General features: G+C 40.2%; 1 protein-coding gene across 1 annotated transcript in view; it reads right to left on the bottom strand.

Moving 5' to 3' along the window:
• Positions 1-4163: 4163 nt before the first annotated feature.
• Positions 4164-17380, bottom strand: part of c12h5orf22 (chromosome 12 C5orf22 homolog) — a 51765-nt gene continuing 38548 nt past the window's right edge. Inside the window, exons 7-10 of the mRNA XM_033650324.2 lie at positions 15566-15687; positions 13476-13542; positions 10341-10480; positions 4164-4641 (exon numbers count right to left, since the gene is read on the bottom strand). Of these exons, the coding sequence (XP_033506215.1) occupies positions 4485-4641; positions 10341-10480; positions 13476-13542; positions 15566-15687 (486 nt within the window). The 3' untranslated portion in view covers positions 4164-4484. The remainder of the gene's footprint in view (positions 4642-10340; positions 10481-13475; positions 13543-15565; positions 15688-17380) is intronic.

The raw sequence follows: 17380 nt of genomic DNA, 5'->3' as shown, positions 1-17380 counted from the left end.
ACGTTGTCCATCTGATGCCTTCACGTGCTCTGTGAAGACGCCCACAGCCTTGTCGAAGTAAAAGTAAGTGCACGGTTTCTTAACTAGAAGTCAAACTTTTCACATGACTATACCCAGTATGATGTGACAACACTAACTGGACATAAAGGCAATGAAAATACTTTTCCTTATTTTCATATACCTATGTGAGGTCTGAGTATTTTAGTCAGATGTGAGACGCATTTAAGGCGTAATGGCGACCTCCATAGGAAAATAGTGGAAATACAGGCGCCACCACAGCTGTTACTAACAAAAAGCTGGAAAGGAAAAATCACGTCAATGTCAAAACATCCATGTTGGCTGACACTTTGTAATGACAGAACAATGAGTTATTTGTTCGTGTTTAGAAGCCGTAAAATACACCCAGGTCAGGCAGTAAGTTCAATCAGCAAATATGAATACTGAATACCTTTTTTGATAATGTTTTGGCATTCTCTGAGTATCTTTTCAAGGCATGTGCTAAGAGGAGAAAAGCAACATGACAAGTTCCTCTAACTCTGTGATGTTTGGACTATTGGTCTGTGAACTGGATCAAATAGTTTTTGGCTGTGAGTCATGTAGATTTTGTCTTGTTAAGATTTTTGTATTGTGTCTTTTACTAAGGGGGCTGTGTTTGTGCTCTATATTTATTGTTGGATATCTCTTGACACATTGTTTGGGGGATGCCTATGTCTGTTTTGCCTTATAATGTTTGTGTTTACATCTTGATGATATTTATGTATTGCGCTGTTGGATGATGGTGGATTAACATACCGCAACATTTGGTTTGTTATTGGTTACTGTGTTTGAATAATCCCATGAGGAGTGGGAAATGTAAATGTCCATAAAAACGGCACAAAAATAAAATCATCATAGGCAGTCACTCGAGGCAAGTATGACTGTCCTCTGCAATGGGTTGTCTGCTTGTGGATCTTCAGTCACATTAACCCTGTTTCTAGCAGCAGCAGTGTTGTTTTCAGCTACAACGGTCCAATAAAGCCACTGCACAGTACCTGCCCAGCACCAAGCAGCAAACAGACACAAAATATTTACAGATACCAGAGCTAAAAGGAGAGGGAATATTGGTCTTGCATTTATCAGGTGGAAACACGACTCCAAATTATAGCTGCTGTGCAGCGATGGGTCGGGTTCGGCCATTTTTAGGCAATTCTGACCAACAAGCAGAAGAATTGGAAGACATTTAGGAACTTAGTAACACAATCTGCCTTTTGCATCAGCTGAGGCTTGAACTCACAACCTCTGAGACTAAGAATCAATTTCTATCTCACTGAGCTAATTAGTCAGTGACAATTCATGTATAGCTTCACAAATTGACTAAGCCAGACGTGCAGGTTTAGCAGCTGTCCATGCATGGAATTTATTTTAACAATGATTGATTTGCTTCATAAGTGAAAAACTGATGTTTAACTAGTTGAGCTATGTGCTATGTTTCACACTGAAGTATTGACACTTGATCTTAGTGCAAAGTTTGGTTTATTTTCAAGCATGAGAAGGCAGATTTTCTAGCAGAAAAAGACTTGAAGATGCTGAACAGTGATCAGTCACGCTCAGACAATTTTAAGCAATAAGCTGGAGCACAAGAAGATGTTTACATTACAATGTGGATTCTGCACCAGTTGAGGCTTGAATCCACAACCTCTGGAACCTAAGACAGTCACCTACCACTCTGAGCTAATTGGCAAGTAGCAATTCAACAGTGGCTTCACAAACTGAGTAAGCCATTCACTGTTGTGTCGGAAAGCAGCCATCCGTGCATGGAAAGGCAGATTTGAAACCACTGTAAAAAAAATTCAGTTATTAAGACAAAAATCTGAAAATACACATATTGCATCTAGACAGCATGGAAATGTTGGTAATTTGTTTGTAACAATGATTGATTTGCTCTATAAGTGAAAAACTGATGTTTAAAATTGCCATTTTTACATTGACTCCAATTGTTCACATTAGAGCAAAATTCAAAATGCTGTCAAAAATTCAGTTTTTGAGATAAAATTCTGAAATTTGCCACACATCATCTACCATGACTCTAGAATTTTGTCATTTTTTCATGAACATTGAAGATTTATTTAGCAAGAATTTGCATGTATATGTTTACAGTACCGTTTACAGTCAAACCTTTTGATGCACTGTTGGCTCAATTTTTGATAAATCAAAAATCGGAGAAACAGTTTTTGTAGGACAGTCTGAAGATGCTCTGTAGCAAGTTTGGTGTCAATTGAGCAAAAATTGTGGGAGGAGATAGGTTTAAGAAGTTTTACAGTTTTTGAAAAAAACAGAGTGATGAACTTCATAATTTTTAATAGGTTTAAGTGTACAAAAGTTTCTTCAGTATTGGGGCTACAGTTTGATGAAAGTTGTGAAGTTGTAGCACGTATTGTTGATTTGTTATGAATTTTCAAATTTTCGAAATTTAGACACTTGCTGTAGCGCCACCATCAGGACTATTGGCTTGAGTTTACAGCTGAGGATATCTGGCATGAGACTGGACCTTTGTGCAAAGTTTGGTGAGTTTTCACCCATGGAAAGTATGATTTCCTCGGAAGAAGAAGAAGTAGAAGAATAACTAGGATTACAATAGTGTCCTGGCAGCTTAGCTGCCCGGACCCTAATAAATGCTAATGTTGTTCCCTGTCTGCCTGATAGAATAGCTTATTGTATTCTAAAAATGTCCACACAACAACTTTACAAGGTGATAGATAATATGTTAGGTGTTTTGCTCTGCTATGCAGGAACATTTCAAACTGTTTTAAATTTTTAAAAAAAAATCTATTTTCAAAACTGCCTTTGTTGCAGTCATAGATGTGATACTCTAAGGTGTAGATGTCATACACACTACAGCACTGAGACTGCGCTTGTCAAGGCTTTATAAGACCTTAACATACAGTTTATAACAACATCTCACTTCTGGTGTTATTGGATCTAAGTGCTGTGTTCAACATAACCTATGTGAGTATATTACAAAACAGACTGGAAAACTGGGTCAGGCTTTCTGGGACACTACTCAATTGTTTTGAACCCTATTTAAAAAGACTAATACTAATAAAGACTAATATGTTTTGACTGGTAACTAAAAAAAGTCCAAACCAGATTGGATACTGATAGTTGAGAGTCAAAAAAAAAAAATAGATAATGATGTACTGTCTGATATAATATTTTTATATGAACAAATTACATATGTCTGTGCTCCCAGGTGGACTATGTGATGGAAGACTGTTTCTTAATGGCCTCTAATATAGTTCTGCCATTTCTTTTCTGACATTTTTTGTTATTTACCATTTGCCATTTGCCATATACACCAATATCCATATACTGGCACTACACTAATATTTATGTCATACATGTGTTACAGAATTGTACTCATTTGTTTTCCTTTAGGAGAACTGTTCCATAATACACTACAATAATGAGAACCACACTTTTCTTTTAGTGGATATCTTAAAACTTACATACATACACACACATGCACATCCAGGCACGCTTAGGATGTGCTACTCGTAGGTGTGAGTGTTTTTAAATGCTAAGGTTTTAGTGGAAATACATGTTTGGGAAGTACTAAGCATATGACTGGATAAACAGGGACCATGTTTTGATAAAGTTTTGCTTTTGTTAAAGGTGGTCCCTGTTTACTTCAATTCATGAAGAATGTTCACCTTTTTTGGATTCTTCGTTCATCGTGGAGGCATGAAAGAAGAACGAAGTTTTCTTTACAAATTCAAAGTAACATGCAGTGAGTAAATGATAGTGAATTTGTGGGTGAAGTATTCCTTTAATATATATAAACCCCAGGTTTATTTTATAAAGTTTGGGTTTTTTGCAAACAACCCTCAAGAATACTTAAGACACGAAATGATTTACAATTGCCAATGAAATACTTTTCTGTGTGTAAATTTCTCTCTAGACACATACCAACATTATCTTTAATTTAGGGGGGGGAAGAGTAAACCCTGACTCCTGCAGAGGAGCTAAAACACTTTGTGTTGCAACTGCAAGTTGTGGTCTGAGATATTTAAGACAGCTGAAGAATGATTTTAGATGAAACACAGCCTGAAGCATTGCACACATCTGTTGTCAGTTTAGAGGAGGTTAAAGCAGGTCAAGAAACATGTGGAAAGACACCAGTTGTGTTTCAATAAGTCCAACACTTCTTCCATTTATTTATCATATTAAGTGATGAAGAAAAAACAGGCCAACACAGCTAGATTTCTGCACATGGGATTTGTTGACTGAAAGAAAACATTAAACACAACTTCTATGGCCACTTCTAATGTGAACACATTACATAAATTATCATGACAAAGAGCCTTAAAACATCTAGCTTTTGGATATAAGATAGAAATTTACTTCAAAATTCACTGCAAAAGCATCTGATGTTTTATTTTTCATGTGGCTGTCTTTATCAAATGGTACTAGACTAAATCCAGAAGTGATGCATATATGTGTGTTTGTTAAGAGGCCTGTGGTTGGCAGTCCAGAGTCTCTGTGCTGCTGTTTTCGAAGTCTTTGTGTAAGTCCAGTGGTCCATACAGGCTCTCCAGTACAGCCAGTACTCTGCTCTGGACCGAATCCACCTGCTCAACTGGGCAGTATTCATCCAGACTGGACCTGAATACACAAACGTTAACAAACACATGAGACTTCTCTTTCTTTACTACTATACCCTTCCCATAATAGGATAGTTTGGATCTTTTAAAGCCAGGTAATATGAGGTACTTATCCATAGTCAGTGTATTACACACAGAAAACTAGAATTACTGCCCCACATTTGTATGCCTCTGTACACCAGTCAAATATCTCTTACAGTTTACATCCATGTCTGTGAAAACATGGATGCTTCACACACACACATCTTCCCCTCGGTAGCACAGAGGATCTATACAATAAGCACAGTTTCAAGGTGGACACCCAGGATAAGTGTTAACGATTCAGTACCTGACCAAATGTCTCCTGTCCTGTTCCTGAGATGTGACATTGAATAATGGCATGAAAAATGTGTTTTATGCAAAAGATTATGATGTCACAGTGCAGCTGACCATTGACCTTCTGGACATAAAGTGTCATCACTTCATTTATTTTATCCTTATCCTCCAAATTTGTGTCAAGTTTTGTCATAATCAGCATATGAATTCTTTAGTTACGGCCATATCTTGGGATATCACGTTCACAGGAATAAGATAGACAAGGTCACAGTGACCTTGACCTTTGACCACCAAAATCTAATCAGTTCATCACCGAGTCCCAATAGACATTTGTACCAAATTTTAAGAAATTACCTTGAGGCATTTGTGAGCTATGCGTTTACAAGGATGGGATGTATGTGTGTATGTACAGACGGACAACCTGAAAACATAATGCCCCCGGCACAGAATCATATAAAGTCCCACTTGAAGAAGTCAGTGACAGTTTAAGGGTATGCTACATTTATAATATTTTCACTGCTTTACCTTAGCCTCAGACAGTGATTTCTAAAAGGGTAATTAATTTGTTACACTGTTCTCTTTAAAGCCAGACTCCATCGACAAAAACAGTAATTTAACATAGCTGAACACAGGAGCTGCTGGTCTACCACTGCCTACATCTGTTTGTTAGTTTGTGTTATTGTGTGACTTTGGTGTTTAAAAGGGTTAGTTGAACAGTGGCGGCTCCTGCCAAATTTCTCAGGGGGGGGGGGGCAATTGTTGTGATGTGATGGCTGAGGTGACCCGTTCAAAGGGTAAATTTGAATTAATTTGGCTCTACAATGACTGAACAATCCACTGTGGTCATCAACAGACTACTTTTCATCAGTTTGCCCACACAAATACCTTTGAATGTGAACAGAGAGCTGTTTTACCATTAATCAAATAAAACAAATAAAAACATTTTGGGAATTGGGGGGCGTGTGCCCCTCAATGTATATGGGGACTACTGCCCTGTCATGCATGCATAATTAGGCTGCAGTTGCCTGAGTGCGCTAAGGTGAAGTGCGCTGGTCTTGTCAAACAAAGTTTGGTGGAGTGTCAACTGGACAATATGGAGATATTTGCATCTTGAAAGCCGGACTACAAATGTGGATAGACAGGGAGAAACACACGCAAGCCAGATACGATATTGCTCACTATATGAAGTGACTGATAACAAGATCTGTATAATGGGTTGTAAAAAAATTCGTCAGGTTTTTATTTTGTAGACAATTGATTTGGATTTATTATAGCATGATGGGCTGACAACACAATAATGTGTGTGGTATCACTGGAAAGCTCTGGTCCTGCACTGCGGTTCCACTGTTTCACGTGATATGTGTGGCTTCTCTCTAACGGTTGTGGAGAAAATCCATAGAGAAGAACGGGTGTGAATTTGGATGCACTATGCGTCGCTACTTTATAACCTATATGGTTAAAAAGCCTCTTGGATCAGCTGGAATCGTTAGCCATGTTGACCTTGAATGTGACTGCTGCGCAGTGGCGCTGCCTCATGTGATGTCGGAATAATCGGAAAAATGAGTTTCCGACTGTAAAGCAGTATTTCAATGGAAACGGTTGACAGCGTGTTTTTAAAACATTTTGAGTGATAAAAAACAACTCATCTTCTTTGTAATGTCCATGTTGTCTCCAAATTACGACTTAAACGCTCATGAACACACAATGAAGTAAGAACGACTTCCCAACATGGGAAATCAGACCATCCGAGGAGCACATGAATGATACTTGGTGGTTTACGTATGACGAAAACACGTTGGGGCAAGCCCTCCCGGAACCCAGAGATTGCATTGGAGTGCCTGCATTTAGAAAAAAAAGCCTTTTACATGAAAGTCTATGAGAGTGAATCAGGGCGATTTCCAGCCAGGCTGATATCGCCCCAAAGGGTCAGAACGCGACTTCACGCTGTGGCTGACTGGATATTCAGAGGCAGGACGAGCTGTTTCAAGTGAAAATGATCAGAATAATTAATGTATTGTGTGTATATACAGTACAGGCCAAAAGTTTGGACACACCTTCTCATTCAATGCGTTTTCTTTATTTTCATGACTATTTACATTGTAGATTCTCACTGAAGGCATCAAAACTATGAATGAACACATGTGGAGTTATGTACTTAACAAAAAAAGGTGAAATAACTGAAAACATGTTTTATATTCTAGTTTCTTCAAAATAGCCACCCTTTGCTCTGATTACTGCTTTGCACACTCTTGGCATTCTCTCGATGAGCTTCAAGAGGTAGTCACCTGAAATGGTTTTCCAACAGTCTTGAAGGAGTTCCCAGAGGTGTTTAGCACTTGTTAGCCCCTTTGCCTTCACTCTGCGGTCCAGCTCACCCCAAACCATCTCGATTGGGTTCAGGTCCGGTGACTGTGGAGGCCAGGTCATCTGCCACAGCACTCCATCACTCTCTCCTTCTTGGTCAAATAGCCCTTACACAGCCTGGAGGTGTGTTTGGGGTCATTGTCCTGTTGAAAAATAAATGATCGTCCAACTAAACGCAAACCGGATGGGATGGCATGTCGCTGCAGGATGCTGTGGTAGCCATGCTGGTTCAGTGTGCCTTCAATTTTGAATAAATCCCCAACAGTGTCACCAGCAAAACACCCCCACACCATCACACCTCCTCCTCCATGCTTCACAGTGGGAACCAGGCATGTGGAATCCATCCGTTCACCTTTTCTGCGTCTCACAAAGACACGGCGGTTGGAACCAAAGATCTCAAATTTGGACTCATCAGACCAAAGCACAGATTTCCACTGGTCTAATGTCCATTCCTTGTGTTTCTTGGCCCAAACAAATCTCTTCTGCTTGTTGCCTCTCCTTAGCAGTGGTTTCCTAGCAGCTATTTGACCATGAAGGCCTGATTCACGCAGTCTCCTCTTAACAGTTGTTCTAGAGATGGGTCTGCTGCTAGAACTCTGTGTGGCATTCATCTGGTCTCTGATCTGAACTGCTGTTAACTTGTCATTTCTGAGGCTGGTGACTCGGATGAACTTATCCTCAGAAGCAGAGGTGACTCTTGGTCTTCCTTTCCTGGGTCGGTCCTCATGTGTGCCAGTTTCGTTGTAGCGCTTGATGGTTTTTGCGACTCCACTTGGGGACACATTTAAAGTTTTTGCAATTTTCTGCACTGACTGACCTTCATTTCTTAAAGTAATGATGGCCACTCGTTTTTCTTTAGTTAGCTGATTGGTTCTTGCCATAATATGAATTTTAACAGTTGTCCAATAGGGCTGTCGGCTGTGTATTAACCTGACTTCTGCACAACACAACTGATGGTCCCAACCCCATTGATAAAGCAAGAAATTCCACTAATTAACCCTGATAAGGCACACCTGTGAAGTGGAAACCATTTCAGGTGACTACCTCTTGAAGCTCATCGAGAGAATGCCAAGAGTGTGCAAAGCAGTAATCAGAGCAAAGGGTGGCTATTTTGAAGAAACTAGAATATAAAACATGTTTTCAGTTATTTCACCTTTTTTTGTTAAGTACATAACTCCACATGTGTTCATTCATAGTTTTGATGCCTTCAGTGAGAATCTACAATGTAAATAGTCATGAAAATAAAGAAAACGCATTGAATGAGAAGGTTTGTCCAAACTTTTGGCCTGTACTGTATGACAATAATGAAGATGATAATCATACATTTATTATCATCATCTTTCTTTTCTTTTGTGGCTCAGGGAGGGGCGGCGCCCTATCGCCCTCTATTGGCCAGCTGCCCCTGTAGTTGAGATTGATAAAAGTCACACAATAACACAAACAAACAGATCGAGGCAGTGTTAGACCAGCAGCTCCCCTGTTAAACAAGCAAAAATAATTGTTTTTGTCAATGGAATCTTGTGGCTTTGATGAGAGCCTAGATGGGTATCTGAAGCTGTTAATGGTTTCCCTGTCTGTCTGTCAATATAGCGTACACTTAAACTTATATATTTTTTGAAGTGGGACTTTTTTTAGGTGCAGGACTTGACGCTAACTTTTTTCCCAAGGAGCATATGTGCTCCTAAGTTGAAAAAGTAAGGAGTGCACAAAGAACTTTAGTGGCACAATGTAAATTGATCAAATAATGTGTTTTCCGTAATAAACGTGATGCAAATAGACATTTACAAGCAAAATTATTTAATGAATTTGTATACAAAATGTACAGAAAGGTAAAATCATCAAGTTTTGGAAAAGTAGGCCTATTGCAATTTAATTTTATCTTTAATGTTATTATCTTATATATATTATCTTTGCAATATTATTATCTTATATAATGTTATTACTATCCTAAAACATTCTCCAGGTCCTCTGAAACTCTGCAGGACTTATTTCCACCCTGCCCAGCAGCGGTACTGTGGCGAACGGTCCCTAACTGCAGGGAGAACGAAGCAGGCTTCCCCGGAGGTCCACCGCTTTTCCCGGTCCCGCTTCTCCGCCACACTTTGACTTATTCCCACCCAGCCGACAGCCTGGCCGTGGAGAACGGTCCCTAACTGCGGGGAGAATGAAGCAGGCTTCCCTGGAGGTCCACCGCTTTTCCCGGTCCCTCTTCTCCGCCACACTTTGACTTATTCCCACCCAGCCGACAGCATGGCCGTGGAGAACGTTCCCTAACTGCGGGGAGAACGGAGTAGGCTTCCCCAGAGGTCCACTGCTTTTCCCGGTCCCTCTTCTCTGCCACACTTTGACTTATTTCCACCCAGCCGACAGCCTGGCCGTGGAGAACGGTCCCTAACTGCGGGGAGAATGGAGCAGGCTTCCCCGGAGGTCCACCGCTTTTTCTGGTCCCTCGTCTCCGCCACACTTTAACTTATTTCCACCCAGCCGACAGCCTAGCCGTGGAGAACAGTCCCTAACTGCGGGGGGAACGGAGCAGGCTTCCCCGGAGGTCCGCCGCTTTTCCTGGTCCGTTTCCTCCACACTTTGACTTATTTCCACGCTGCCGACAGTGGGACTTATATTCATTGTGCAGACAGTGGCTTGGAAAACCACCCATAACCGTGTCACATGGGGAAGAGGGAAAAGGGAAGGCGGCTGGAGTTCCTCAAACATTTGCGGTTAGATTATCATTTTTTTTATTGACAAAAATATAGGCTGCTTCGGCTGAGTTTTTTACAGTCCGCACACCGCAAATGCGAGTGAAACGCCCGCACTGTCGAGCCCTGAGGTGGCTAAAATACATTATGCTAGTGACCCCTTAACAGCAGCACATTGCTTAGTGTCTCTGTCTGCCTTTCTGCTGCTTCTCCAAACTGGAGGCGTGCCGACTGACATCTACTACATACACTGTCTATGGATAAGTACTTCATACAGTCCCACTTTAAAAATTTTGAACAATCCCTTTCACTCTGTATTATTTACCTGGACATAGTAATCAGTGTAGGTTTGGGCAAAGCTTTCAGAAACAGCTGTACAGCTGAGATGAGTGTGTCGATCTCCTTGTCAGTGCTGATGTGGTGAGGCAGCTCAACAGAGTCACAGGTTAACCCTGCCTGATGGACCTGTGAGAGAGTAGAGGAAGAGAAGAGGAGAGATGAAGGAGGAGATAGTGACAGAAAAATCATAGGGGAAAGTAGGGGAAAAAAAAAGAATGAGTCAAGATGAGGAGAGGCTGCAAGGAGAAAACATGGAAGAGGAGAGAAGCAATGACATCAGACAAAAGGTCATAAAAGAGTTTGAACAATTATTTATGCCTTTACTTTGAAAGGCATAAATAAATTTGAAAGGCGCTGTACTATCATTTTTATTAACCCCGCAATAGAAATGGTTTGCCAGTAATTACATTGGTATTTTTGCTCATTGTCATGTAATTTCTTGGAGTATCTTCAAATGCTTCATACCACTAAAATCTGTACAACCTACGCTCAAAGGTTTTGTAAGTCAATAAACCATAATAATTGATAAAAGTATTGAATTTGTGTCATTTAAAAAAAAAAGTATAATTGGACGTTTTTTCCATCAGATATTTCAAAATAAAAACACAAAACAAATTGATCCAATAGACTTTTAAAAATAGTAACATAAGCAACACATTTTTTATCACTCCATTCCTTATTTGACCCATGTATGCTATTTAGTTTTTAAGATATACTTATTTTTATGCGCAAAGAGCAAAAGTGTTGTGATACATTCATCATTCATTCCTCTGGTACCACCGCACATTTATGTGTGGTTTTGTACCACACGAAACGTAATGTAACACAATTATCTCATCACGAGTGTACAATGGGCCTCATTCACAAACAGTGCGTACGCACAAATCTGTGCTTAAACTGTGCGTACGATCGTTTGACGCACAAATCCGGGATTCATCAATATTTTCTTACCCGAATTTGTTCTTACTCTGCGAACAAATTTAGAACTGCCGAAGACCATGCCTACGCACAAATGAGGATGGCCAAACTGACTTAGAAAATGCAAACACATACCTTTTAAGTACATGCAGAGGCTATAAAGCCACATTCATTAAAAAGAGATTTAATTAACATTTTTTAAAATCATTAATTTACTAATATATTGGCCAAATGTATTAAATAACCATGAAATTGATACACGTTCACCCGCATCATTGTGACAATTAAAATATTAACAATAACATGAACAGAAAAAACTATCACTCCACCAACGTGCAGATGATCTGTAATGCCAACTGCCATATCCTTAACGCTGTGGCCCCGCTGGCCAGGAGGCACCCACGACTCATTTATTTTGCAAAACAGTACAGTGGGAATGCATTTGGAGGCAGGGGCTGTGAGAAGTGGATGGCTTGTTGGTAAGCATCTTTTGTTCTACTCTTTTATTTCAATTGTTTTTAAGTTAAGTTTAAGTTTATTTACTTTATTAATCCCCCTGAGGAGAAATTCAATGTTTTCACTCTTGCTTGTCAATTACACACAGGTCCAAAAGACACACACATACACAAACAGGACCTATACATGCACAAAGTGGAGAGATGTCAGAGTGAGGGGGCTGCCCTTGGTGGGGCGCCCTGAGCAGTTGGGGGGTTCGGTGCCTTGCTCAAGGGCACCTCGGCAGTGCAAGGTGAACTGGCACCTCTCCAGCCACCAGTCCACGCTCCATATTTTGGTCCGGATGGGGACTCGAACAGGCGACCCTCTGGTTCCCAACCCAAGTCCCTATGGACTGAGCTACTGCCGCTAGTTAGTATTTTTAGTAAGTCTCTATTCCGTTAATGCTAAAATGTTATATTGTTTGGGTGACCGGGGATATGGCCTTAAAACATGGCTGATGACACCATACGCAAACCCTGAAACCCCTCAAGAGGTGCGCTATAATAACATACATGCCCACACATGTGCCGTAGAGCGCACTTTTGGCGTGCTTAAGGGCCGTTGGATGTGTTTGGATCGGATACAGCCAGTGGCAAACTACTTCATACCCCTGAGAAGGTGTGCAAGATCATCCTGGCATGCTGTGTCCTCCACAATCTTGCAATGACCCATGGCATTCCTGTAAGACCCGGCGCCATCGCTTCTAACAAACTGTGAAATTTACTACTTCTCTCCTCGTGAAACCGCTTCCTTCATTCATGAATCAACTCTAGGCAAGCGGTTTCCTTATATGGAGAAATGGGGGCGTGGTAGTATGCTAATCATAAATTGCGAGCACGTGCCTGTCAATTTAGAATGATTCTGATTCATACACATACACAAAGTGGTGAGAACAAAATTGGCCGGTGCGCAGGTGTCATGAATCCCACGGTGATTTTGCGTACGCACTTATTTTGTGCGCAAAGTAAGAACATTTCCACGCACATATTAGTGAATGAGGCCCAATGTGATGACACAGAAGACAAAAGCATTAGCTTTCTGCTGCAAAAAATAATCAATGTTCTAGCTATTATGGTTTTTATTTTAGATTGATATATATGTACAGGATTATCCAAACAACGATCTCCCACCGCCATTACAGGAAAATTCCTGGGGAAATTCTTGCATAATTATAGCTAAAAACAACACGTGTACTGCATGTAAGGTAAGGTAACATAAGGTAAAGATGCAATGATGGGGAAGACAGAAGCCCTAGCTTTCTGTCGCAACAGGAATGAATGCTCTAGCTGTTATGGTTTTTACTTTAGATCAGGATCATGCAAATGATCTCCTGCTGCTGTCTGCGGGATGTCAATTATTAAAGGTTTAAATCATTTCTAAATGTTTCAATTACATCACATAAAGAGCTGAATGTGCAACTTTAATTTTGAATGAGCACCTCCATAAGGTCTTCATCAGGGAAAATCCATTTAAATAAGTAGCAGACTATGTTAATGACAGTTGCACCTACAATCAGGAGATTGCGACTGAAAACACACCCATCATCCCAAAATGATCTGTGTACATAAATTTACACAACTGTACAGATATGTCTGTTATAACTGCAGTTTTACATTTACATAGTATAAATATTTATAGTAGTCGTAGTTGTAGCCTACTAGTGTTACAGTACAGTTGTAGTACATAAGTGCATTTACATTCCTACCATTTCATAGTCAGGGCACAGATTTCTTGACTTCAAACTGGAAACCAGTTGGGCTAATGAAGCCATGCTGAGAAGACATGGAAGAAAAAAGGAAGATAATGCACTCTAGCTGTCCCCTTAAAGATTCTAACAATGGACAGAAACATAGTATCCATGAACTTTCTGCTAACACACAATATAAAGTGTGCCACACTTCATCTGGCAGTGATGATGCAAAATGATCAGAATTAATATCTGTCAGATATCCCAAAGTCACTGCTCACTATAAACATTATAAACTGCACTGGAGTGTGTCTATTACATAAGGAGTAAAGTCCCAAGATAATCATCCTATCACACACGGTACACCAACACAAGTGCTTTCACTGTTGGAGGTGTTAGACCTGTTCTGTGGGTGTGTACAGAATGTGACTCTGTTGGTAGTTTTGTTGCAGCTGTTAAAGCTGGATATGTTTATCATAACATCGTTACTGTAAATGATAGTTATTGACATGTTATGCTGTTGTTATTGTTTATAAAGTGCTGCTTGTGCGCATGTTATATCTTGCACTAGAGGCTGACACTGCTGTGTTACATGTCACGCCTCTTTTGCTTTTATGATGCCAGCTTGCTGTCTATAAATATACAGTGGAGAGACATGACGCTACTGTCATTTGGTTCTGTGTAAAAAATGTAAAGAAAGGACTTGGCAGTGGTCCTATAGTGCCATCTCTGTGTAAAAAGGGCTACAGTAAGGTGGAGAAGGACAAATATAGAGCACTAACCCTGGTACTGTACATGCTAGCTGACAGGTGTGCTTCCTGAGACACTTAACTGGAACAGAGCCATTGTTATCAATCTGTTCCATCTTTGCTTTTCCTGCTATGACATGTCAAAATGCTGCTGTGAACACGGCCTATGGGTGGATTTCTGTTGCTAAATTTTATTAGCTTTGCTCACTGTCTGGGGTGTAATGGTGGAATACACAGTCAATCCTGAATCAAGGTGTGTACACCCGAGACACAGAAAGCAACAACTGTCTTCACAGATTCATTACAATCCCCATTGACAAATAAACTAAAGAAGAAATCTGTGGAGTGTAGGCCTGTAGTCTTTTGGTCAACTAGTCGATTATTTGGTTGATATGCTCTCATCTGACAAAATTCTCAATGGTCAAATAATCGCCATGTTACTTTAATAAGGAGAAAAGTGCTACATCAATAGCTTTCCAGGATTAATCCATTATTTCCTGTGGCGGGGGGGACAGCCTAAGTTACCTGTGAAAATTTCTGTCAACAACGGGGGTGTTTTGAAAACATCCCCGTTGCTAGGCTAATTTATACAATGTAAAATGCCATAGGGGGCAATGTAAAATGCCCCCTTCACGCTTAACTGTCCTATCTATAAAGGCAAAAATGCCCCAAAAAATATATCTTAAAATTGCCATAGGCTGGCGCTAATAACATTAGCATGTTGTATTTGCTTGGAAAACATGTTTAGTGTAAGACAGTTGTTTGTCGGTGAATCTTGTGAGTTGTAATGGAGCCAAATTATGTGCCATTACTTTTGTTAAATGTTGCTGTTGTCCCTGGTTTTATATGAGAAGAGGGAAAGATCGCTAGACGCTAGGCTAATTTATACAATGTAATATGCCACAGACTTGTGCTAATAACGTTAGCATGTTGTATTGGTGGTCCAGATAAAGACAAGTGTTTGTCTGTCAATTCTGCGATTTTAAGTGAAGCCAATCTGTGTACTTGTGTTTGAAATTGTCTCTATTAAGCCATATATAATGTGTGTTTTGAATCAACTAAACTCTACAGCACTTAAACACAGTCCTCCACCGCCGACTAGCGTTTTGGAAGTGTAACTGCAGAGTGACACAGACACACCAACGCAGTAGTAAAAATAACGTGCATATTTTTTTTTCCCACGACTAATCAATTAGCTTAAGATTATGTACGACTTTAGTCGACCAAGATTTTCTTTGGTTGACTACAGCCCTAGTGGAGCGCCCCTTTAAAGTAACATTCACTTCAGTACTAAGGAAGCATGCTGTCCAGTTCTGTATGTCTCTCTGTTAAAGTGAAACAAAGTCAGAGAAACTTTACCCGGGGTGGCTGGCCCAGCGTGTCACCGTCTCTTCCCCATCATCCTCTAGCAGATCAGCGAATGCTGCTTCCAGATCCTCTAACTGACGAACACGGCGATCCACACACTCATCAAGCTCCTCCTGAACACACACATGCACGTGTACACGTACACACACACACACACACACACACACGTTAATTTGTTTTGATTGTTTTAATTATTTAAATACAACAAACAGCTATTATACTACAAGCTTTCTTTGCTGTCATCATGGTACAGTGGCAAGCAAAAGCTTGGGTACCCCTGATCAAAATCTATTTACTATGAGTAGGTGAGCAAGTAAAATATTACTCTTTTTCCACTGCCACTCTTGGCTTTATCAAGAAAAGTCACGCTACACCAATTTTTGTTTTCATTGCCAGTTTAGACACACCATGTGACGCATGGATCTTCTCAGGAGTAGGTCAAAAGCTAGGTTAAGTTAAATTAGATTAAGAGCAGCAGACAACAGGCTCTTACTGCACCTCTTACTTTACCTGTCCTGCTGTGGAAAAACACATGCAACAAAAATAACTGGCAACTTTAACCATGGATCAGCTCACTACTTTAAAACATCATCACACAAGAACAGCCGTCATCAGTTTAAGACACACAAGAAGGTAGCCCTGTTGTAATGGAAATGCAAATCCCTACTGTGCTGATCTGATGGCCCAAACCAAACCAAACTAAACCAAGCCAAGCCAGCCCATGCCTGTCCAAAATGGGAATATGACCTGATTTCCAAAAAACAAAAAGTTAAAGATGACACATTTCTTCAATATGTTAAGCAAAATTAAGATTTAAAATTAGATTACAATTAACCCTAATCTCTAACCCCAAACATTAACATTTTTTTCAATCTTTTCCAGTTTCAAAAAAAGAAAAGAAAAAAAAAAAAAAAAAAAGAAAAGGGCCTGAAGCAAAAGTTTGCGCACCCTGCATGGTCAGTACTTACTAGTGCCCCCTTGGAAAGCATCACAGCTTCTAAACACTTTTTGTAGCCAGGTAAGTCTTTCAGTTCTTGTTTGGGGGATTTTCACCCATTCTTCCTGCAAAAGGCTTCCAGCTCTGTGAGATTCTTGGGCTGTCTTGCATGTACTGCTCTTTTGAGGTCAATCCACAGATTTTTAATGATGTTTAGGTCAGGGGACTGTGAGGGCCATGGCAAAACCTTCAGCCTTTATCAACCTTCATCAGTCCACAGGACGTGTTTCCAAAAAGCCTCAGGTTTGTTTAGATGTTCCTTTGCAAACTTCTGATGCTGAATTTTGTGGTGAAGACACAGAAAAGGTTTTCTTCTGATGACTCTTCTATAAAGATTATATTTGTACAGGTGTTGCAGCACAGTAGAACAGTGCATCACCACTCCAGAGTGTGATAAATCTTTCCGCAGGTCTTTTGCGGTCAAATGGGGGTTATGATTTGCCCGTCTAATGATCCTACAAGCATAATCTTACATTACGAACTAAGGAAACAGCTACTTGAAAACACATTGCTATCTTCTTAAAGCCTTTTCCTGTTTTGTGGGAATTCGTTTTTTGAATTTTGTGCTAGGCAGCTGTTTAGAGGAGCCCATGGCTGCTGATTGTTCAGACAAGGTTTCAGGAGTCAGAGTATTTATAAAGCTTTGAAATTTGCATCACCTGGCCATTCCTAATAATGATTGTGAATAAGCCAGAGCTCTAACAAGGTAATTATGGTCTGGGAGCCTGGTAAAACTTGTCTGAGAGCTCAAATGTCTTGGGGTGCCCAAACTTTTGCATGGTGCTTCTTTTTCTCTCCATTTTTGAAGT

Source organism: Epinephelus lanceolatus, chromosome 12 (assembly GCF_041903045.1).
Source record: "Epinephelus lanceolatus isolate andai-2023 chromosome 12, ASM4190304v1, whole genome shotgun sequence".
Classification (NCBI taxonomy): domain Eukaryota; kingdom Metazoa; phylum Chordata; class Actinopteri; order Perciformes; family Serranidae; genus Epinephelus; species Epinephelus lanceolatus.
The sequence above is the reverse complement of the archived record's forward strand: the minus strand, read 5'-3'. Positions and strand labels throughout refer to the sequence as shown.